The 25,013-nt window shown below is 41.5% G+C and overlaps 1 protein-coding gene across 1 annotated transcript in view; it reads right to left on the minus strand.

Moving 5' to 3' along the window:
* LOC143975924 (vomeronasal type-2 receptor 26-like) overlaps nucleotides 1-25,013 on the minus strand; it is a 69,523-nt gene that overhangs the window by 33,332 nt on the left and 11,178 nt on the right. The window contains exons 2-4 of the mRNA XM_077478457.1: nucleotides 17,121-17,412; nucleotides 10,529-10,907; nucleotides 10,101-10,318 (exon numbers count right to left, since the gene is read on the minus strand). Of these exons, the coding sequence (XP_077334583.1) occupies nucleotides 10,101-10,318; nucleotides 10,529-10,907; nucleotides 17,121-17,412 (889 nt within the window). The remainder of the gene's footprint in view (nucleotides 1-10,100; nucleotides 10,319-10,528; nucleotides 10,908-17,120; nucleotides 17,413-25,013) is intronic.

Genomic DNA, 25,013 nt, shown 5'->3' on the forward strand with positions numbered 1-25,013 from the left:
TTTATCAAGGTACCTTGCTGCACATCCTATTTGAAAACTATGGACATTAACCATTTCATTACTGGACTATAGATATACGACTTCCACAGATGGTAGTGCTTCATATGACGTCCTCGGTTTCTTGCCGCTCCTGTGAGCCCCCATGGGCCCGCAGCATGGCGATCGGGGATGAGATGTGTCCCTTGGACACAGCCCATCCCAGATCCGTATAAAGAGCCAATAAAAAATGTCTCTTTACCACGTGACCGGCTGTGTCCAATCACATGTATTGCCCATGTGCACGGCGCTCGTGCACGCCCCTAGGGCACGCACAGAGCGGCAATCGGGGATGAGGCTTGTCACCCTTACACAGCCCAACCCTGATTGCAGTAAAGAGACAATGAAATTGGCTCTTTACCTCGTGACCGGCTGTGTCCAATCACAGCTGGTCACAGAATGTCAACAAATCGCGGTAACGAGATGTTACCGGGTTCTCCTCCTCACACACTGATCGTGTGTGAGAAGGAGATTGCGGTAACATCTCGTTACCGCTTACAGTACACACCAACCACACTGACCCCCCCTTAATAAAGAGGACCTGTCATCACCCATCAGAGTTCCTGTCACCACCCATCAAAGTACGTGTCACCAGCCATCAGAGTACCTGTCACCACCCATCAGAGTACCTGTCGCAGCCCATCTGAGTACCCGAGTACTTGTCACAGCCCATCTGAGTATACGAGTACCTGTCAAAGCCTACCTGAGTACCCGAGTACCTGTCACAGCCCATCTAAGTACCCAAGTACGTGTCACAGTCCATCTGATTACCTGAGTACCCGGTACCTGTCACAGCCCATCTGAGTACCCGAGTACCTGAGTACCTGTCACAGTATATCTGAGTACCTGAGTACCTGCCACAGCCCATCTGAGTACCCGAGTACCTAAGTACCTGCCACAGCCCATCTGAGTACCTGAGTACCTGTCACAGTATATCTGAGTACCCGAGTACCTGAGTACCTGTCGCAGCCCATCTGAGTACCCGAGTACCTGTCAGAGCTCATCTGAGTACTCGAGTACCTGTCACAGTATATATGAGTGCCTGAGTACTTGTCACAGCCCATCTGAGTACCCAAGTACCTGAGTACCTGTCACAGTATATCTGAGTACCCGAGTACCTGAGTACCTGTCACAGGCCATCTGAGTACCCGAGTACCTGTCACAGTATATCTGAGTATCCGAGTACCTTTCACAGTTCATCGAAGAACCTGAGTACCTGCCACAGCCCATCTGAGTACCCGAGTACCTGTCACAGATCATCTGAGTACCCAAGTACCTGAGTACATGTCACAGTTCATCTGAGCACACAAGTACCTGTCAGAGCTCATCTGAGTACTCGAGTACCTGTCACAGTATATCTGAGTGCCTGAGTACTTGTCACAGCCCATCTGAGTACCCAAGTACCTGAGTACCTGTCACAGTATATCTGAGTACCCGAGTACCTGTCACAGGCCATCTGAGTACCCAAGTACCTGTCACAGTATATCTGAGTATCCGAGTACCTGTCACAGTTCATCTAAGTACCTGAATACCTGGCATAGCCCATCTGAGTACCTGAGTACCTGTCACAGATCATCTGAGCACACGAGTACCTGGATACCTGTCACTGTCCATCTAAATACCTGTCAACACTCATCAGAGTACCCGAGTACCAGTCACCAGCCCATCAGAGTACCCGAGTACCTCTCTGTAGCCCATCAGAGTACCCAAGTATATGTCACCTGGCCATCGGAGTACCCAAGTACCTGTCACCAGGCCATCAGAGTACCCGAGTACCTGTCACCAGGCCATCAGAGTACACAAGTACCTGTCACTAGGCAATCAGAGTACCCAAGTTCCTGTCACCTGCCCATCAGAGTACCCAAGCATCTATCTCCGGCCCATCAGAGTACCTGAGTACCCGTCACCAGCCCATCAGAGTACCCAAGAACCTGTCACCAGCCCATCAGAGTACCTGGGTACCTATCTGCAGCCCACCAGAGTACCCGAGTACCTATATGCAGTCCATGCCTCATAGAATATACGTAGGGGTGTTTTCTTTCCAAAATGGGTTAATTTTGTGGGTAATTCCACTGTCCTGGTACTTAAGAACTTTCAAAAGTGTAATGGGTAGGAATGAAATGAGATGTGTAATTTATGCTCATGGAATGCCTTAAAGTACTACTTCAATGTTGAGCCTCCGTATGGAGCCAAGCTGTGTAAACGTCTCACACATGGGGTATCGCCATACTAGGGAAGAGTAGCAGAATGTATTTTGGGGTGTAATTTTTGCTATATACATGCTATATGTTAGAAAGAAATATTCTAAATAATTTGACAACTTTGTGTAGAAAAAAAAAAGATTTAAATTTTCTTTCCACGCTTTGAACACTTGTGTAAAAAATTAACCATTCAAAAGACTCATTATGCCTCATAGAATATATGTTGGGGTGTTTTTTTTCCAAAAAGGGGTCATTTTGTGGGTAATTCCATTGTCCTGGTGCTCCAGGGCCTTCAAAAGTGTAATAGGTCATTAGGAAATTAGAGGTGTAATTTATGCTCCAAGAATACCTGACGGTGCCCCCTGCATGTTGGGCCTCTGTATGTGGCCAGGCTGTGTAAAAGTCACACACATGTGGTATCGCCGTACTCGGGGGGAGTAGCAGAATGTGTTTTGGGGTGTCATTGGAAGTATGCATATGCTATGTGTGAGAAATAACTTGTTATTATGACAATTTTGTGGGAAAAAAAATCTTAATTTTCCCAAGAATTGTGGGAGAAAAATACTACTTCAAAAAACTCACCATGCCTCATACTAAATACCTTTGACTGCCTACTTTTCAAAAAGTTTTGGGGAGTATTTGTACTTTTTTGACATTTCAGGGCCTTGAGAAATGAGTCAGTACATCAGGTGTAATACATTTTCAAAGATTTTCACCATAACTGGTAGACTCTATAACTTTCACAGAGACCAAATAATATCCATTAATTTGGGTTATTTTCTTATCAAAGAGATGTAGCAGTATAAATTTTGGCCCAAATTTATGAACAAAATGACTTATTTGCAAAATTCTATCATAGAAACTAAAAAAAGGTGTTTTTTGTTTCAACCTTTTCGCTCTTTTTTCACTTATGTTGCAAAAAATAAAAAATCCAGTGGTGATTAAATACCACCAAAAGAAAGCTCTATTTTCTAAATTTTGTTTGGGTACAGTGTTGCATGCCTGAGTATTTGGCATTCAAAGTATGAGAGCATTGAAAGCTAAAAATTGGTCTGGGAGGGAAGGGTGTATAAATGTCCCATTTTGAAGTGGTTAATATAGAATTCCCTACCCTTTTCAACAATGACAGGCTCCTATCATTTCAGGAAGCTTTACCTAAAATTTTGGAAAGTGTCTGTGGGATTTTCTACCGATCCATCCAAAAGAGTACATGTGAACTCAGGTACAGATGTTACAGGTGGCGTTGGACTTCTCCTCTCCCCACAATGCACCTTTCAGGTACTTCCCACACCTCCCTCTCTTTCCCCCTGCTCTTTCGAAATGCAATGCATTCGTCTTTTCTCTCCAATTTGTCTGAGGGTCGCTGTTATTTATCGACCTCCTGGACCAGTGTAACACTATTTGGATGACTTCTCTGCATGGCTACCCTATTTTCTCTCATCTGAAGTACCTGCTATCATCCTAGGTGATTTTAACATTCCAATCAATGTTAATACGGCTACCACTTCTAAACTACTCAACCTAACCTCCTCTTTTAACCTAACACAATGGACACAAACCACCACTCACTCCAACGGTAACACTCTTGACCTCGTATTCTCCCATCGCTGTACTCCCTGCAGTTTCTCTAACACACCCTTTCCTCTCTCTGATCCCAACCTTATCCTTTTCACTCTCTCCTTGTCTCCTACATCCCATGCTGCCAACCTACAAACCACTACCCGCAGAAACCTTCGCAACCTCAACCCTTCCCTTTTTCATTATGCTACTGATGGTCTTTATGACAAAATCGCATCCCTGTCCTGCCCAGACCTAATCACATCCATCTACAACAACACGCTGTCATCCTCCCTAGACATACTTGCTCCTCTTTCTACACGCAGAACAAGGCCCTGTCTGCCACAACCCTGGCAAACAGATGACACCAGAAGTCTTAAGAGACACAGCCATGCTCTTGAGCGAGCGTGGCGTAAATCTGAGTCCCTGCAAGACTTTACCCTCTACAAATCTGCCCTCCTCAAATACAACTCCTGCCTCCACACTGCTAAACAAACCTATTACAACACTCTCATCAAAACCCTCTCATCCAAACCACGTCAACTCTTTTCTACCCTTAATTCCTTACTTCACCCCCCACTGCCCCCACCCACCAACTTGCTTACCGCTAAACAGATTGCCAACCATTTCAATACCAAAATTGACACAATTCGCAAGGAGATATCCAGCATTCATTATAACCTAAAAAAAAGGTGGGCCGTGGAGAGGAGTTTATTAACCACTTCAATACCGGGCACTTAAACACCTTCCTGCCCAGACCAATTTTGAGCTTTCAGCGCTGTCGCACTTTGAATGACAATTGCGCGGTCATGCTACACTGTACCCAAATGAAATTTTTATCATTTTTTTCCCACAAATAGAGCTTTCTTTTGGTGGTATTTGATCACCTCTGCGGTTTTTATTTTTTGCTAAACAAATAAAAAAATACCGAAAATTTTGAAAAAAAAAAAAGTTTTTTTTTGTTTCAGTTTCAAAACTTTGCAAATAAGTAAGTTTTCTCCTTCACTAATGGGCACTGATGGGGTTACACTGATGGGCAATGATAAGGCGGCACTGATGGGCACCGATGAGGTGGCACCAATGAAGTGGCACTGATGAGGCGGCATTGATGGACACCGATATGTGGCACTGATACGCGGCACTGATGGGTGGCACTGATGGGCGACACGGATGGGCACTGATAGGTGGCACAAATTGGCACGGATTGGCATGGATGGGCATGGATAGGTGGCACAGGTGGGCATGGGTTAGGCGGCACAGGTGGGCATGGGTAGGCGGCACAGGTGGGCATGGGTAGGCGGCACAGGTGGGCATGGGTAGGCACTGATAGGCGGCACAGGTGGGAACTGTTAGGCGGCATTGTATTATAATATATTGTACTAATGGATGCCAATCAGTGCCAATCAATAATGCATGCCAATCAGTGATACCCATTGTGGGCACTGATTGGCATCCATTATGGGCACTGATTGGCATCCATTGTGGCACTGATTGGAATCCCTGGTGGTCTAGGGTGGCATACCTTGTCCTTGGCATCCCTGGTGGTCTGGTGGCGTCCCTGGTGGTCCAGTGTTGGCATCCTCGGGGGGGCTGTGCTGATAATCGATCAGCACAGACCCCCCCTGTCAGAGGAGCAGCAGATCGGCTCTCCTCTACTCGCGTCTGACAGACGCGAGTGAGGAAAAGCCGATCACCGGCTTTTCCTATTTACACTGTGATCAGCCGTGATTGGACACGGCTGATCACGTGGTAAAGAGTCTCCGTCGGAGACTCTTTACCGAGATCGTAGTTGCCGGGTGTCAGACTGACACCCCGCAACAACGATCGCCGCGCCCCCGGGTGCGCGCAGCGGCTCATAATCCTGATCACGTCATATGACGTCCGGTCAGGATTATGAAACCACTTTGCCGCCGTCTATTTACTATAGGGCGGGCGGCAAGTGGTTAACTTCATCTGTGGTAACTGGGCAAAAAGAGGAGAGTATTGAGCGTGGTGTTGGACCTGTTGTGTTGGGTAGGGGAGGAACTTCCAAAAGGTGCTTATGTGCAAAAATATATAGAAATATGTGATATGGTGCTCACATACAGTCCATATCACATATTTCTATATATAAATATAATTTTATATATTTTTGCACATAAGCACCTTTTGGAAGCTGACGTCTAGGTCCTTCTGATACAAGTGTATATTATTTCCGGACCAGGCCACATCCAAGATTATCTATGTGATTTTATTGTTAAAGTCGCATAGGGGTTCACATTGGTTAAATCACATAGAGCTTTTGGCGCCCAGCAGTCTTTGGGATTATTGAACCTTGTCCCTGATAGAGGCTAATATTCCCATTAGTGTGGGAATAGGATATCTGATATAGAGCGCATTTTATGAGATTGCTGGTATTTTTAGGGACTATAAAAATACTCACTTTGTATCTCTAATCTATACTTTATCTAATTTTTACTTAATCATAGGTATCGCCAGATACCCCGGTTTTTAGGTTATAATATTGTGAAAACCCTGTTTGGGGGTTTTCTTTGGTGGGGGGGCTGCAACCTGTCTAGTCCTTACTGTAAGGACATTTTCTATCCGTAAAAAAAAAAAACATTTTCCACCCATTTTCCCCTCTACCTGTGAATAAGTAGCACGGTTTCTCTCAGAATTTATAATATCCAGCATTCAACTTCCTCCCCTACCCAACACAACAGGTCCAACACCACGCTCAATACTCTCCTCTTTTTTCCCAGTTACCACAGATGAAGTTAATAAACTCCTCTCCACGGCCCACCTCACTACCTGCTCCCTGGACCCTGTCCCCTCACAATTACTGCTTCCACCTTCCCACTCTATCCTTAACTCCCTAACCCACATCTTCAACCTCTCCCTCTCCTCCGGCACCTTTCCTTCCCTGCTCAAACATGCACTGGTTACCCCCATACTCAAAAAACCCTCACTAGACCCCACCTGTTTGAACAACTTAAGATCCATCTCCCTGCTCCCGTTTGCCTCCAAACTCATCGAACGCCTTGTCCATGACCAAATGAGTCGCTACCTCATGGACAACAACCTTCTTGACCCCTTACAGTCTGGCTTCCGCCCACAACATTCTACTGAAACTGCCCTACTAAAACTCACCAATGACCTACTAACTGCTAAAACCAATGGCCACTTCTCCATACTCATACTTTTAGACCTCTCTGCTGCCTTTGACACAGTTGACCACCTGCTCCTCCTCAGCAAATTACGCTCCCTTGGCCTCTGCGATTCTGCCTTATCCTGGTTTTCCTCCTACCTATCTCAGAGCACTTTCAGTGTCGCTTACAACTCTATCTCCTCTGCTCCCCTTCCTCTTTCTGTTGGGGTACCCTAAGGTTCTGTCCTTGGGCCCCTCCTATTCTCACTCTATACCTCTTCCCTGGGCCAGTTGATAAGATCCCATAGTTTCCAATACCACCTCTATGCTGACGACACCCAGATCTATCTCTCCACTCCTCAACTCACCCCCTCAATCTCCTCACAGATCTCCAACTTACTTATAATGACATATCAGTATGGATGTCACACCACTTCCTTAAACTCAATCTTTCTAAAACTGAGCTTGTTATATTTCCTCCTTCACGATCCCCCCCTGTGACTTCACCATTAATATCAACAACACAACCATTGGTGCCTCCACTCATGCCAGAGTCCTGGGTGTAATCCTTGACTCTGACCTCTCCTTCAGCCCCCATATCCAATCACTGGCTAAATCCTGCCACCTTCACCTCCGCAACATCTCCAGAATTCGATCCTTCCTGACTAATTACACCACAAAGCAACTCGTTCACTTGATTATTTCCCGCCTTGACTACTGCAACTCTCTCCTTAATGGCCTACCCTTAAGCAGGCTATCCCCCCTTCAGTCTATTATGAATGCTGCTGCTAGACTAATACACCTCACTAATCGTTCCGTGACTGCTGCCCCTCTCTGCCAACCCCTTCACTGACTTCCCCTACCCCACCGTGTAAAATTCAAAATGCTAACCATAACATACAAAACAATCCACAACCTCGCCCCCATCTACATCACCAACCTCATCTGCAGATATCACCCAAATCGTCCCCTCTGCTCCTCCGACGACCTCCTGCTTTCTAGCTCCCTTGTTACCTCCTCTCATGCTCGCCTTCAAGACTTCTCCAGAGCCTCTCCCATCCTCTGGAACTCCCTGCCCCAGTCTGTCCACTCAGCCCTACCCTGTCCACCTTTAAGAGTTCCCTGAAAACTAATTTATTCAGGGAAGCCTATCCCACACCCACTTAACTGTCCCCGAGCCACCCCCATCAAATCATTCTCTGCAGCTATTACCTTTTGTACCAACACCCCCTCCCTTTAGAATGTAAGCTCTATGAGCAGGGCCCTCCTGTACCTTTTGTATTGTACTGTAATTGTGTTGTCTCCCCTATACATTGTAAAGTGCTGCGTAAACTGTTGGCGCTATATAAATCGATAATAATAATAAAGATGTTAAATTAAAAGATCTGGTTCACAATCAGTGCCTTTATTTAAAGGTGTTCACTAGAACTGAGTTCATGGCCTTTTATGGATCCAGATTTGGCACAATTAAGCTGAAACAAAATAAAGGCCTTCCCCAAATGTTTTCCATAAGGTTGGAAGTGTACATGAACAATTGTCTAAAATGTCTTTGGATGGTAATGTTTTTCAATGTTTATTGCATTGCTATGTGCCTGTTTTTATGGCCATTATTTTGGAATCAGATGTCCAACAGGTTTATATAAATGTGATGGTTTGATGTCCATAAACGTTTGCCCAAATATATATTAGTGGTGGAATGGAGTCGGTGAACATCAGAGCTAAGAAAAAAATGTATTATTATTGTTTGGGTTGAACTACTTTTTCTGCAGCCAGGAAATATAAGGAAAAGTAACCTGCAATATATATTATAGGATTATATATTACTGTATATTGTTTAGGGGTTTTTTTTGTTTTGGATTTAGATATCATTTAAGTAAATTAAAGTGGAGTTCCACCCCCCCCCCCCAGCAAAAAAAACACAAAAAACATATACACTGTACCTGCTGACTTTTAGTATTAGAACACTTACCTGTCCTGGAATCCAGCGGTGTCAGTACCCCAGCCGATGTTTCCATCGGCTCTCTGGTGCTGCCGCCACCATTGCCTTTGTAACCCAAAAAAATACAGCGCTATTCTTCAATGAGATATTGATAAAATAAAATTGTGTAAAAAAAAAATTTTTTACCGTGAGTGCAGCAGCAACTTATTAAGTGAGATACCCACAAACCAAATCCTAGTTAATTTTCAAAAAGCTGCGCTAAAAATGATCCAAAAATTATTTGTGAAAAATAAAGTAAAGAGAAACAGTATCAAACGATATTATACCAAACTCTAATTAAAAGAATGTGTATATTCAAAAAAATAATCAAAAAATAGTCCATATCACCATCTACACACAAAAAAATTCATTTCATATAGAAAAAATAGATTCTTTTTGATTGTAGTTTCCACCGTGAAACACACCACACCGGTAAAGGAAAAAGGTGTCCTCAAAGATGCAGAAAACAGAATTCCACCACCAATATTACTGCCGCTTACCAGCTAGACTGGTCCCATCACAGAGACCAGATATGGCCACAATAAGAAAGCACTCCTTCTGCGCATGGACCACCAGGAGGATAAAGCTCTGTTCAGACGTTTGGACAGGTCCTACGGCCACACCACTCATTGCCCGGCACATACAGAAACAAGAAGGGTCGCCATAGTGTAGTAAATTCTTACGTTGATCGAAAAGGTTGCACTTACATCCAACTGAGAAAACAGTTCGCTGTGTTACAAACAACAAAATTGCCGGCCGGCTTCGTAAACGCTGCCCGTTGCTTCCGGGTTCAACGTGGAACGCGGTGACGTCAATACGCCACTCCTCCCTACGCCGTTTCGTCACAACTGACGTCTTCCAGGGGCAATTTACATTGACCTGGCAGTGAACACTTGCAGCTTCACAGCCAGTTCCCTACTGCACATGTGCAAAGCGTGCTCCTTTTTCTGAATGGCCCTGCAGTGGGGGAAGGAGGGGGGCCGAACCTCTGAGTGATCTTGCCACAGAGAGATCTCTCAGAAGTGAGGATGTCAAAAATAGGTACCCAAATGTGGCACTGGAGGGAGGAGGAGGCAGATAAGTGGTGATTCCACTTTTCGGTAGAACTCTGCTCAAACCAAATTTTGTGGTAAAAAATAAGATGTAAAAAAAAAAATACATAACAGTAGTTATGTGTACAAGACAGTAATAAACACATTACCTCTTGCATGAGCTTCTGATTTTTCAGGAAGGTACTTTTGGCATTTCTGGACAAATAGGTTTCCATATTGTGCAAAGAATGTGCCAAGGCATAGACAGCTTTATACACATGATATGTGGTTCCAAAATGTTTAATGTTTTTCCATATGTCAGGAATAGTGTTACATTTATGAAGTTTAACTTTGAATTTATCTTCATATATCCTATTGAAATATGAATCTGATGTTAAACAATAACAGCAAGATGCTAAAATATGTTCTAGTAAAAAGTCATCAGTACAATTGGCAGAGGTAACATTTTGAAAAAATTCCTTTAAACGTGGTATAGTTTTTTTAGGCGGTGTAAATAGTACGCTTCCATGGTATGGTATTTTATGTGGTTGAAAAAACCTCTCAACAGTCCATGTTACTGGCATAATAAATGTCTTACTCTGAACTTCGCATTCCACTTCTAGAAAGTACTTCACCGAATATGAAGATTTCCCACAAAGTACAACAACTTTAGAGGTTGAATTGTTTAGAATCTCTGCTTTCTCATAAAATACATTTCTGATTTGATCTTGATCATTTGGAATTTTAATAATAAACTCAATGCAGATATCATGGCTGGCAGCGCTCAATATCAACTCCTGAGTCTGACTATCTCCATAATCATCATCAAACACAATGACACCAATCCATGTCCAGCCAAAGTGTTTGAGTAGCTTAACAACTGCCAGAAATTGAATGTGATCACTGGGCAGGGTATGGAAGAAGGATGGATAGAGTCGTCTGTTGGCCAGTGCAGCATATGGTGCTCCATAGCTGATCTAAATAAATAATAGGAGAATCTTGTGATATTAACATCCCAGTATTAACTATACAGGACATTTTATAAAAGAAAAAAAAAAGTAGAAGCTCTCCTTGACCCAACTGTTCTAAATTGGCAAAGCTTTGGCACTACCTAGCAGTGAAGTAGCTTTCCCTGCCCCATCCCAACTCCTACACTCCTACCAAATGAGGCAACCTATAACAATGATCAACCAATAGGGATGCGTGGGTGCAGAAAAGAGTGGGAAAGCTCTGACATTAAACAGAAGTGTTGGCCAGGGATGGGATTTGAGGGCATCACTACAATGTGATCATAAGGGTTTGAGAGTCAAATTTCTCGGGAATTTTTTAGAAGATTCAACTAGGAGATTTTTTTTTTTTAGCAGAGTTCCACCCATTTAAATGTCAGCAGCTACAAAAAGTGTAGCTACTGACTTTTAATAATAGGACATTCACCTGTCCCACGGTCCAGCGATGAGGGCACTCTTCTGTGACGTGTCCCAGAAGATTGCAGGGGGAGAGAAGTGAACTTTCTTCCAGCGCCGCAGAGCCCCAGGAGGAAGTGGGAGATGGATGCCTCTAAAAAGAGGGTATGTCAGGGGGTCACCATCACTAAAGTGGAAGTTCCATTTTTGGGTGGAACTCGCCTTTAAATCCATAATGCACTGCATGGCTTTGAATTCTTCTTAGAATATGTGCAACCCCTTCCCCCCTTTCTTTCATTAACCATTCAGTTTCTTTTACTCCTTCTTGTCATTTGTAGGGACCACCTGATTTAAAACATTTATTTTTCATAGCTGCTTGGTATTTTTGTTTTATGTGTCTTTGAGGGGACACATATCACTTGCAGCTTATTGTAGAGTCCCAAATGTGACACTGTACTGCTTGTTTCAGATTAACTGCACTGTTATTCAATACAGTCTACCCCACTGGAATCCATCTTTAGAGTGGAATTTAACCCCCAGGACCGTGGTGCATTTTCAGTTGTCATGGGCATTATCTCTTGGTCTTCCTTCTGGATATGGACCCTTTGGCCACTTGATTGGCAGCTCCACAATGGCATCAATCCCATGCATGCACATGAACATGTACAGAGCAGTGGCATAAATGTACTCTGAGACTGTGAATGAATAGTCAGTATAAATTAACCACTTCCTGCCAGGAGGGAGTACATGGACGTCCTCCCGTTTCAGTGGTTATACCGGGCTGATGCCTGTAACCTACAGGCATCAACCCAGTATCGTTATTTTCAGCCAGCGATTCCCTGCACCATAAGAACAATCATAGCAGCAGTTCAGCTGCTTGTTTGTTCTTACAGACAGCAGGATTGGATGCCCCCTACCTCCCATAGCCCTCCAGTGCTTCTAGAAACACACCTGTGTGATCCGCGAGCTGGAGAAGGTATCCACCCATGGTGGAAGTTGACCATAGAAATGTACAGGGAACAGATGGTCCCCAGTCATCTCTATGACCCTCAGAGGACTGGACGTGACGTTAGGACATCACACCCGGCCTGTAAATACTGCCATATACTCAACTGGAAAGCCAAGATCATACTGTTATTTTGTTTTTTTTATCTCAGGCTTTCCAGCCTGGAAGAGAGATGTGGGGTCTTATTGACCCCACATCTCAACATAAAGAGGACCTGTCATGCACTATTCCTATTACAAGGGATGTTGACATTCCTTGTAATAGGAATAAAAGTGATCAGAAAAAAATTAAGGGAAAGTGTAAAAATCAAAAAATGGAAATAAAATAAACAATAACAAGGGATGTTGACATTCCTTGTAATAGGAATAAAAGTGATCAAAAAAAATTTAAGGGAAAGTTTAAAAATCAAGAAATGAAAATAAAATAAATAATATATATTTTTTTAAAAAGCACCCGCGTCCCCGTGAGCTCGCACGCAGAAGCAAATGCATACGTATGTCGTGTCCACATATGTAAACGGCATTCAAACCACACCTGTGAGGTATCACCCTGAATGTTAGAGCAAGAGTAATAATTCTATAGCAAGATCTCCTCTGTAACTCTAAACAGGTAACCTGGAAAAAAAATAGAAATTGTTGCCTATGGAGATTTTTGAGTACCAAAGTTTGTTCCAAGAACGTGCGCAATTTTCAAGCGTAACATGTTATGTATATATTTACTTGGCGTAACATCATCTTTCACATTATACAAAAATATTGGACTAACTTTAGTGTTTTGTTTTTTTAATTCATTATTATCATATTTAACCACTTCAATACCAGGCACTTAAACACCTTCCTGCCCAGACCAATTTTGAGCTTTCAGCGCTGTCGCACTTTGAATGACAATTGCGCAATCATGCTACACTGTACCCAAATGAAATTTTTATCATTTTTTTCCCACAAATAGAGCTTTCTTTTGGTGGTATTTGATCACCTATATGGTTTTTATTTTTTGCTAAACAAATAAAAAAATACCAAAAATATTGAAAAAAAATATGTTTTTTTTTGTTTAAGTTTCACAACTTTGTAAATAAGTACGTTTTCTCCTTCACTGATGGGCACTGATGGGTGGCACAAATTGGCACTGATAGCTGGCACGGATTGGCATGGATGGGCGGCACAGATGGGCATGGATAGGCAGCGCAGATGGGCATGGATGGGCACTGATAGGTGGCACGGATGGGCACTGATAGGCGGCACAGGTGGGCACTGATAGGTGGCATTGTATTATGTTATACTGTACTAATGGATGCCAATCAGTGCCAAACAATAATGCATGCCAATCAGTGATGCCCATTGTGGGCACTGATTGGCATCCATTATGGGCACTGATTGGCATCCACTGTGGACACTGACTGGCATCCCTGGTGGTCTAGGGAGGATTACCTTGTGCTGGGCATCCCTGGTGGTCTGGTGGCGTCCCTGGTGGTCCAGTGTGGGCATCCTCGGGGGGGGGGGGGCTGCGCTGATAATCGATCAGCACAGACCCCCCTGTCAGAGGAGCAGCCGATCGGCTCTCCTCTACTCAAGTCTAACAGATGCGAGTGAGGAAAAGCCGATCACCGGCTTTTCCTATTTACACTGTGATCAGCCGTGATTGGACACGGCTGATCACATGGTAAAGAGTCTCCGTCGGAGACTCTTTACCGAGATAGTAGTTGCAGGGTGTCAGACTAACACCCTGCAACAACGATCGCTGCGATGCGCGCCCCCGGGGGCATGCAGCGGCTCAAAATCCTGATCACGTCATATGACATCCGGTCAGGATTTTGAAACCACTTTGCAGCCGTCATTTGCCTATAGGACGGGCGGCAAGTGGTTAATTCTGCTAAAAAAAAATATATAATTAGGGTTGCACCGATACCACTTTTTTAAGACCGAGTACAAGTACCAATACTTTTTTTTTAAGTACTCATCGCTACCGATTACCCATACATTTTTTAATGTCAAGTGACAGTTTTCAAAGCACAATACAGACTAATGATATCTTCTTTATTATTATGAAGAACTGTAACTAACTGGCACTGATGAGGAGGCCCTAATATGTAGCAGCGCTGATGAGCACTGATAGGTGGCACTGACTGATTGGCACTGATATGCGGCACTGATGGCTAGCACTAAATGGGTGGCACTGGTATATGGCACTGATAGGTGGCACTTGTATGTGGCACTGACTGATGGGCAACGATATGGGTGGCACTTATGGGCACTGATATGTGGCACTGACTGATGGGTACTGATAGGTGGCACTTATGGGCACTAATAGGTCGCACTTATGGGTGACAATGGTAGGCAGTGGCACTTAAAATAATGCAGCACTAAAATAGAATCAAAGATTGAGCTGTACACTGCAACGCCCATCTTGATACACCCTACACTTGGCCTCAGTAAGCCTAGTCAGAATGCAGCAGCGGACATCTTGTTACCCCCAGTCCATATGCTATATGGGCTGGGTGTAGCAAGATGTCCTCTGCTGCCTTGTGACTGCAGGCTACTGAGGCTGAATGCAGGGTGTACCAAGATGAAGCATCGGGAGCATTTGCCTGAGTACAAGTACTCAGGCAAATACTCAGTATTGGCGCAGATACCGATATTAGTATCGATATCGGTGCAACCCTATATATAATGTTTGGGGGTTCTGAGTAATTTTCTATCAAAACAATTATGATTTTTAGCTGTAGGAGCGAAGTGCCAGAATTGGCCCGGATAGGAAGTGGTTAACTCTGACAAGCAGGGAGAAGCAGTTTAGGCAGAAGAGACCAATAGAGTATTGTCTGTCATAAAAATCCTTTAAATACATCAAGGGGGTGAATAAGATATAGAAGGGCAGTATTTTCAATATGTAACCATAACCTCCAACTAACTGGAGGAAAGTTTAAGACTAATCCTAGAAAGTATTATTTTACTGAAAGGGTAGTTAATGCTTGGAATAAACTTCCAGCAAAGGCAGTGAGACAGCCCACAGTAAATGGCTTTAAAAAAATATAAATCTTGTATATAAAAATAAATAAATAAATGTGCAGGCTCGATGGACCACTCAGTCTTTTTTCTGTCGTCACTTTTCTATGTTTCTATTTTAGATGGGAATGGATCCCCTTCCCTTTGTTTTTGCCGGATCAGATCAGAGGCAACTTGGTGTAAACAGACACAAGCCCCCATAGAGGAGAATGGAAGATCTGATTAGGTCTGCCTGAAAAACAGACAGGCGGACCTGATCAGACGGCTCGTGTGAAGGGGCCCTATGGCATCAATTACACCTTCTTTGTGTTCTGAAGAGCATTTGATAGGCAGTGATGAGGCATTATATCACCCCTCAATGCCTGTTTTAACCCCTTAAAGGGGTGTTCCGGCCACAATGTGTTTTTTTTTTAAAGTCAGCAGCTACAAGAATATTATATATAATAATATAAGAATATTTTTTGCCATTTTTATTTTTAGGGTGGCCGTCCGCTTTAAATTCATATGCTGTGTGTGGTTGTAGGACAGTTGCAGTGCAATCCCATTCACTTGACAGAGTGACAAGGTGTACAACTCTTGCCACAGCCACAAGGCTTGCGGCCATGGTAATGTGTACATCCCACATCATTACCTTTCCAGCTAAAGGGGGAGCTGTTAAGGGGTGGTAAAAAATGTGGCTCTACCGCATGGTTTTGCAGCCCCCAACCACTAGTGAAAACAAGACCCTAAATTTGCATCTCCGATATTTATTCCTTGCTAACACTTGAACTATTCTTGAATTCATCTTAAAACCAATACAATTTTAATAAACTAAAAAAATAAAGTTCTCCTGCTGTCCAGTATCGCTCTATGGTGTCGTCTGTGGTCTTTTACCTCCTGTAGTAAAGCACCTTCCTGTGCTGTTTGGGGTTAACCTATTAAGGGAAATAGACTATTCACTTTGCAAAGTAAGTTGCATATTGCAAGAGAATTTTCCCTAGAACATGGTGAATGTGATGAGATTTTACTTTTCTAAGAATACTTAATCACATGCAAGGAAAATAAAATGTTATGTGTGTTGCCCTTCCATGTGCATCTTACTGCAAAGGCTAGTTATAGGTTGGTTTTTTGACACATTTTGTTACAGTTGGTTGAATTGGATGCAGGGACTCACTAGATGACTTCAGCTGCCATTGTGCTCTTGATTGGCTTCCTGTGCGTCCCGTTCATCCCTGTGCCTTAAAGGAGGGGTTGGCTCCCTCCAGGCAAGCCTGCCATCATCTATTCACTGCTATATATGTTCCAACTCAGAGACTCTGAAAATGATAGAGTTAGGACCATAGTATACAGTGGAGCATTGACGCAGGCACTTCGACTTACACATATGATTACAAATGTGTGCAAACAAAACCCCAAAAAGCAATAAACAAAAAAGTCTATTTTGCATTGTCTAGATAAGTGAACGTGACACTCAACTGTCTACTGGTAAGCACCATAATCAAGATACCTCCCTGGCAGGTTTACATTAAAATCACCACCTTCACAACATCCTGAAAAGCAATTACATACAAGACAAATTAAGGAGACATCTTCAACTAAAATATTGTTTTTTAATAGAAAATAAATAAATAATAATAATAATAATAATTTACATCTGTTAATGGAGATAATCATCATATGGCAACACCTGATCCCTTCTAGTGAGCTGGACCCAATCCAAAAAAGTGCCCTTTGCCTTTTTATTTCCATTCTTTTATCCATGTTAAATATATTGACTAATTTGTGGCAATGTTTTATTCTCACCTGTGAGATTCCATATAGATTTAGCACTTGTGCTATGTGCATAGATATTTCTGAAGTCCAATCTCCAATAACACCAGCCAGTTTATATTGATCCATACAGGAGTAGTTTGGAATTGAGGCCTTGGCACCAGACAGGATGTTCAAGACACTCTCTATGGCCCTATTCACATCACTACAGGAATCATATATGTGATATCCCAGAGTCACATTGGGCAAAATATTGGGGTTCTTGTTTATCTCATCTATGGCAAATATAAAAGCAATTATATATATGTAGTATTGAAAGGAAGGTCTGTGAAAGAGATGAAAAAATAAATAAAATAATGATGAAGTAGTACAAACAAATGCACTTGTGATAGAAGAAATATAGTGCCTTGCAAAAGTATTCACCCCCCTGGCTTTTTACCTATTATCTTACATTACAGCCTTTAGTTTAATGTTCTTTTAACCTGAAGTATATGTGATGGATCAGAACACAAACTAAGTTGGTGAAGTCAAATTAAAAAAATAAAATAAAATACAATTTAATTAAATTAAAGAAATAAATACAAAACTATTTTTTAGAAATAAAAAACTGATAATTGGCATGTGCGTATGTATTCACCCCCTTATGAAGCCCATAAAAAGCTCTGGTGCAACCAATTACCTTCAGAAGTCACATAATTAGTGAAATTATGTCCTCCTGTGTGCAATCTAAGTGTCACATGGTCTGTCATTGCATATACACACCTTTTTGAAAGGCCCCAGAGGCTGCAACACCTAAGCAAGAGGCACCATTAACCAAACACTGCCATGAAGACCAAAGAATACTCCAAACAAATAAGGGGCAATGTTGTTTAGAAGTACAAGTCAGGGTTAGGTTATAAAACAATCCAAATCTTTGATGATCCCTAGGAGCACCATCAAATCTATCATAACCAAATGGAAATGACACAACAGCAATTCTGCCAAGAGACGACCGCACACCAAAACTCATGGCCTGGGCAAGGAGGGCCTTAATCAGAGAGGCAGCACAGAGACCTAAGGTAACCCTGGAGGAGCTGCACGGTTCCACAGAAGAGACTGTACATAGAGTATCTGTACATAGGACGACAATAAGCTGTACACTCCATAGAGTTGGGCTTTATGGCAGAGTGGCCAGAAGTAAGCCATTACTTTCAGCACAAAACAAAATGGCACATGTTGAGCTTGCGAAAAGGCATGTGAGAGACTCTCAAAATGTATGGAAGAAGGTGCTCTGGTCTTATGAGATTAAAATTTAACTTTTTGGCCATCAAAGAAAATGCTATGTCTGGCACAAACCCAACACATCCCATCACCCAAAGAACACCATTCCATTCAGCAGTCAGGACAGGGAAACTGGTCAGAGCTGAGGGAAAGATGGATGGTGCTATATACAGGGATATTCTGGAGCAAAACCTATACCACTTTGTGTGTGATTTGAGGCTAGGACGGAAGTTCACCTTCCAGCAGGACAATGACCCCAAAACACTTCTAAAGCAACACTTGAGTGGTTTAAGGGGAAACAGGTAAATGTGTTGGAATGGCCTAGTCAAAGCCCAGACCTCAATCCAATAGAAAATCTGTAGTCAGACTTAAAGGTTGCTGTTCACAGGAGCAAACCATCCAGCTTGAAGGAGCTGGAACCGTTTGGCATGGAGGAATGGGCAAAAATCCCAGTGGTACGATGTGGCTCATAGAGACTTGTCCAAAGTGACTTGGAGCTGTGATAGCCACAAAAGGTGGCTCTACAAAGTATTGACTTTAGGGGGGTAAATAGTTATGCACATTGGCTTTTTCTGTTATTTGTCCTATTTGTTGTTTGCTTCATAATAATTAAATAAATCTTCAAAATTGTGGGCATGTTCTGTAAATTAAATTATGCAAATCCTCAAACAATTCATGTTAATTAAAGGTTATGAGGCAACAAAACATGAAAAATACCAAGGGGGTGAATACTTTTGCAAGGAATTGTATATTGATAATCCAACTATATGGTAATAGCAAGGTAATTTTGACACTCAGAGTGAGAGAGGGTGAGCGGTCTTACAGTTACTGCCCTGCTAACTATATAACCCCCCAAAAAAAGATATTTTTGATGTGTGGTATAACATCACAGAATATATTTATAGATAATAAATTTAGGAGGACTATTCTCATTCTTGGGGACCATATGTAGTGGCAATGAAAAAGATACATCTTTTTCTTACCTTACTTCAGTAATATCAGAATATTACTCATATTTACTCCTTTTCACCCACTCTGGTATCGTTTTAACATGTCAGGGAGGAGAAGCCGAGGAAGCTGCGACCTAGATGGGGTAAGTGCAGACCTGGCAGGGGGCTATGTGTGCCCCCACAAAAAAATGGAGCACCAGCCGCTACTGCTTTGCACATACTGTATGAGATATGTAGGCAGTATAAAGTTAAAGCATATGCAAAGCCAAAACATTTCTTGTTTTGAGTAGAATAAGGAAGGAGGGTTTTGAACCCCTACCGTTTCATCTTTTGCTGTCTAAATACGAATGCGAAGATTTTCCTTCACTTCCTCTCCTTGAAATGCTACAGGAAGTGAAAGGAAGTCTCTGCAAAGTCACAGAACCTTGCTTCTAGGCATTTATCACTTGGCAGGTGCCCCCAATAAAGATTTTACCTTACTTATTCTAGTTAAAAATAAAAATCTTATATTTTCCATTATTTTCTGTCTCAATGACTGTGGTCACCTTGACAAGTTGGGGGTGAATCTTCACATTGGGGGAACAAAAAGCAATACAAAACCTGACAGGAGTTCTAACCCTTCCCCATACTATACAAACCTAAAGAGAAGGGGTGTTCTATATTTCATGGCGAATTTCTCTCTTATAAAGAATGTGGTTTTCCCTTCATAGGGCTGTCTTATGTGCAACATGCTACTGTGGCAATTAAAGTAGTCATTGATGGCTTTGGGTTGTTCATAAAAATATCGGGATGTAAAAAAAAATGCTCAAGTAAGCAAAGGATTTCTTAGCAATGTAAACAACTTTTCTAAAAGCAGAAACAACTAACTTTAATATTTAACAGTGAAACAAGCAGCTCCAAGTTATTAACCCCAAATGCATTGCGCAGGATGAATTTTTGCCATTGTTGCTAACCATATGTGTCCAAGCACTGCAGTATATTTTGTCTCTATTGAGTATAAAACTAAGAAAAAAAATATACTTCAGCAATAAAGGAGAAACGTGCACCTTAAAAAAAAAGCCTTCATCCTGCTTGGAGGCTTACTGAAGAGTTCTTTCATTTGAAAGAATCCAGAATCTATATGTCAAATGTTTTTTTTTTTTTCATGCTCCATTGGACTAAAAACCAACATTTCTCTAAGACCCACCTTGATTATTCCTGTTTCAGTTACTACTGTTGGCAATTAAAATTTTAGTCTGTTGTCATTTGTCTTTTCCACTGATTATGTACCTGATAAAACTTCTGTGGATCATATTATTCAGGATATTGAACAATAAATTCAACCCTATGATCCAATCTCAAGAAAAAAATCTGTTTCCGATTGAGGCATTAGCAGTAAGCCCTTGTACACACGGTCGGACATTCTGACAACCAAATCCGTTGGATTTTGTCCGACGGATTGTGTCCGAAACTATTGCATACACACGGTCGGACAAAGTACATAGCGTGATGGCGTTATTTCATTAGGACGGGACTACGTTCAGGCTAGTAGCCAATAACTTTGGTCTAGGAATTTGATCTGAGCATGCGTGGCACTTTGTCCGTCGGAGTAGGCTACACATGATCGGAGTATGTCCGATCGGAGCATTTTGTCTGAAAATTTTACGGACAAGTTGGAAAACTTGGTCCGTCAGATACTCCGACGGAAACAGTCTGATGGAGACCACACACAGTCGGATTATCCGACAAAATGGTCCGATAGGACACATTCCGTCGGAATCTCCGACTGTGTGTACAAGGGCTCATAATTGACATTATGGTTAAACAAGTGGGGTTCCCTTGTTTACTTGGATTTTATTAAACATAGGCTTATTTTTTTTTTAATTACTATGATAAATGGACTTCCTCTGCCAGAGAATCTGGTGTGTATCCACCCCAGAGTGCACTGTTGGACTGAAGCTTTGACCAACTGTATTAGCTCAGTACAAGCAAGTTTCACACCATTACAACAAAGTATTTGTTTATATCACACACTGCTCTTGTGTCTTGTGGTCATTTTGGTAAGAAAACTTCTGCTAGATGAGCTATTGGAGACAGCATGGGTCCATATACTTAGTTGCTTTTCAGTTGAAGACACATACAGGTAAGAGAAAGGAAAGCCATCTTCATGTTTCTTAAAGGCACTGACCCAGCAGGGCTTTTATAATAAAAATAATTTATTATAATAAAAATAATAAAAAAAAGCATTATTTTGGCATAATAGCACTACACAGTGTATTTCACTGTTCATCTCTCCTAATACAAGGTTATGGGTCAGGTCTGGCCTGATTGAAAGTGTAAACATAGAGAGGCCTTTAACCTGCAAGAGGAGACATTTGAGTCTAAAAACTTGCCATTGGCGTGCATTAAGGTAAAAAAAAACTGCTGTTCCTTCTTCCCCCCATCCCCAAATATTTAGTCCTGTATCGATCCCGTGCTGTGCCCGTCTTCAGCTTTTCTGCCCTCTCTCCCCACTCTCACAAGCTTGGCTGAGAATAGCAGGAGCCATTGGCTCCTGCTACTATCAGTCAATTCCAGTGAAAAGAGAGCAGGGGTGGGGCCAAGCCATGCTGTGTGTGCCCACTGGTGTGACCCCATAGGAAGCAGCTACCAATGGGGGTGCACCAAGAATGGGATGTGCCTAGAACAATGGCAGGGGAAACCCAGATGAGGAGTTTTGGAGCACTCTGTCCAATACCATTGGACAGAGCAGGTAAATAAAACATGTTTGCTTTTTTTTTTTTTTTTTTAATGTAAGCTTTACAACCACTTTAAAAGTTGAACATGCTACAAATTAATATAGGCATGCTGAAGTAACATTCAGCTTTATCAGTTTAGAGCAATAAAATATATAATTTTAAATTGTTTATTTCGGTTTCTGCACTTTTCTTTCCTATTTTCTAAGCATATGCATTTGCCTGCATATACAAATTTTGTACACAGATAGCCTCATCGTAAAATGTACATGAATAAGAAGCACTAGGTCTCCTATTATTAATGTCCAGGGTTTTAAATGACCATCTTATTAATCGAATTGATTCACTTTGGTGAGTCTACTCCCATATATACCCAAGAAAAGATGGGTGTTACAAGAATCCAGAGTGCTTTAATTATTAATTACCAACCAATGCATTTTGGGGGTTCACTCGCTTCCCTTTTCATCATGTTATATAACTTTAGAGACTGTCTGGACTCCAAGAGATTTAAAAATGTTTTAAATACCATTTCAAATGTTGATTCCAGCAAGTAATGCAGTATTACCATTGCTGTGGCACCCTTGCTGCTTTCTATACATTATCATGAAAAGAGTTCAGTACTTACATGGTGCACAATGGCAAGGAAATTGAGTTAAAACGTTTGTTCTGAAGATTAAAAAAATTGCTGACTGAGAATATTCCACCGATAGTAATATTTCCTTCCTGAATATTGTCAGACGCAAATGAAAGCTTTCTTTTTGTAATAAAACATGGAGGACCAAAGCCTACTTCTTGACATTGTGCTAGTAGAATAGAAGTATAATATACAACAAATACAGCTTTACCAAACATTGCAAGCCAATCTGTTGTTTTATTCTCTACTGTTAGTTGTCATATCTATTACAGCCTGCTGCTTGTAAGTGTGCGTTGTTGTTTTATAGCCAGCCTTTATAGTCTTCAATACGTGTGAAGAAATCACTTAATGAGTTAAATTATTTTAGGATTTTACAACACTTAACCATTTTTGGTACACAATATTTTTGGCTCGTTGATAATTATGCTTTATACATACTTTTCCATCTACAAAATTCTGTAATATCTTTATAGAGAATAATATTTTAAAAAGGCCTCAGACTCAACTCATAGTATGCCTGCACATTTATCAAAGTGGTGGAATTTCAGCTTTAGGGTGTACAATATATATGTCATCAAAAGAAAAGGTGAATTATTTTTCAGAGCAGGTAACTCAGCAAATACAAGTTGTAGGATTTACCTAATATGTGCACAAGATTTCCACATGTTTAGATATTGACAAATCATAACTGTATCGGAATTAGCTTCAAGGTTGCCAAATGGGCTAAGTAAATTGGCTTGTTCACCTGCACTGAACCTCAGGCTGTTACTGCAGCTGGAAGATATTCACTTAGTATCACAACCACCACTATAGGAATTACTTCCCCGCTTAGAGGTTAGAACCTCTGTCTTGTTTTTACAGTTATCCAGGTCCGAGTTAAAGAAATTTGTGAGTACATTTTTAAAAGCTTTATATTTAAAAGATTTCTGTTCTCTACTACAGAACAAGGACCATTTCAGTGTGTTACTGCATGTTTACCACAGTATATTGCAGTGCGTTAGTGAATTTTAAATATTTCAGTGCAGTATATTGACGTGCGTCAGTGCAGTTTTACTGCATTATATTGTAGCGTGTCAAGTGGAGTGTGTCTGTGTAATGAGTACTCAAGTTAAAGTGCACCAAACACCACTTTTAATTGATTAAAGTGCATCCACGTACACATATCCCTATGTTTATTACATATTGTTACTAAGCCCCCCCATCAAGTCTGGAAGGCCAAAAAGGACAAGCTTATGTTCTCATTGTGACACAGTGAGGGGGCCAGCACCGTCTGTGTCCATAGGCAAAGGTGGATGTGGTCTATCCTCAGGCAGGGCATAATTTCCTCTGTTTGGTGTTGTTGCCGGTGCTATCCAGCCACAGCATGCGGAGAAAGTGGTGGTGGACTATCTTTTTTATAACAATATATTTTTATTATAAATTTCCACGAGAATTACAGCAGGGATATACACACAAATATGTGAACATACAAAGTATCAAGAGCATACAAAAACAGCAATGAAGTAGTACAAAGAATAAAAAGAAACAAAGTACAAAAGGTTCGGCCATAAAATTATTCCTGGAAAGTGAAGGATCGTTCAAGCGTAGTATTCCTAACAAGAACAAATATAGGTCAAGGCATAAGTTGAATCGTAAGCAAGGTAATACAATCTAGTGGAACCGTTTGAGGACTCAGCTACCAGATAGAAACCTGAAGCAAGCGTACTAAAAAGTATGTGGTAGACTATCTTAATAAACCGTCAAATATATTGAAGATGTTGGAAGGTTTCTAGGGACAGATCAACAATTCACACACCTTTGTGGTGTATAAAAATAAAGGGATATGAGAGAGAAAATCTCTCTCAGAGAATAATGGGATTTTAGTGAAAATGTTTAAACTGTCAAGCTGAGGCAAGCACAATCACAAGAAATAAAAATAAAATATTTTATATAAAGATTTATTACAAAAAAAGTATCATTAAAATAACAATACAATAATCTCATAGGTCATAAATTTGACCAAGGAAGAGACTTAATGCACACAATATGAAAAAGATGCTTTAAATACAGAGAAGTCAACGTGTTTCACAAACTGCTTCTTCAGGGCAACTCACTGTGCATCTAAAACATTATATAAATTGAAAAAAGTACCATTAGTATCCAATACAAAAACAACAGTATAAACAGCATGTAATCATATAATATGATATAGTTCAAAAATGTATATACATGCTTACCAAATTTGTGGCATAAATATAGCTAACTTTAGGCAACTGCAACCACATAGGGTGACAAAGGTGGATAACCCCTATGGTAAATTGACAGTGAAGCCAGATACACCGAAAAGGTCTGTTAGGCCCAGTTCACACTTGTACGATGCAAGAACCCT

Source organism: Lithobates pipiens, unplaced genomic scaffold, assembly GCF_037356315.1.
Source record: "Lithobates pipiens isolate NorthernLeopardFrog02 unplaced genomic scaffold, aLitPip1_a1.2 Scaffold_13, whole genome shotgun sequence".
Lineage (NCBI taxonomy): Eukaryota > Metazoa > Chordata > Amphibia > Anura > Ranidae > Lithobates > Lithobates pipiens.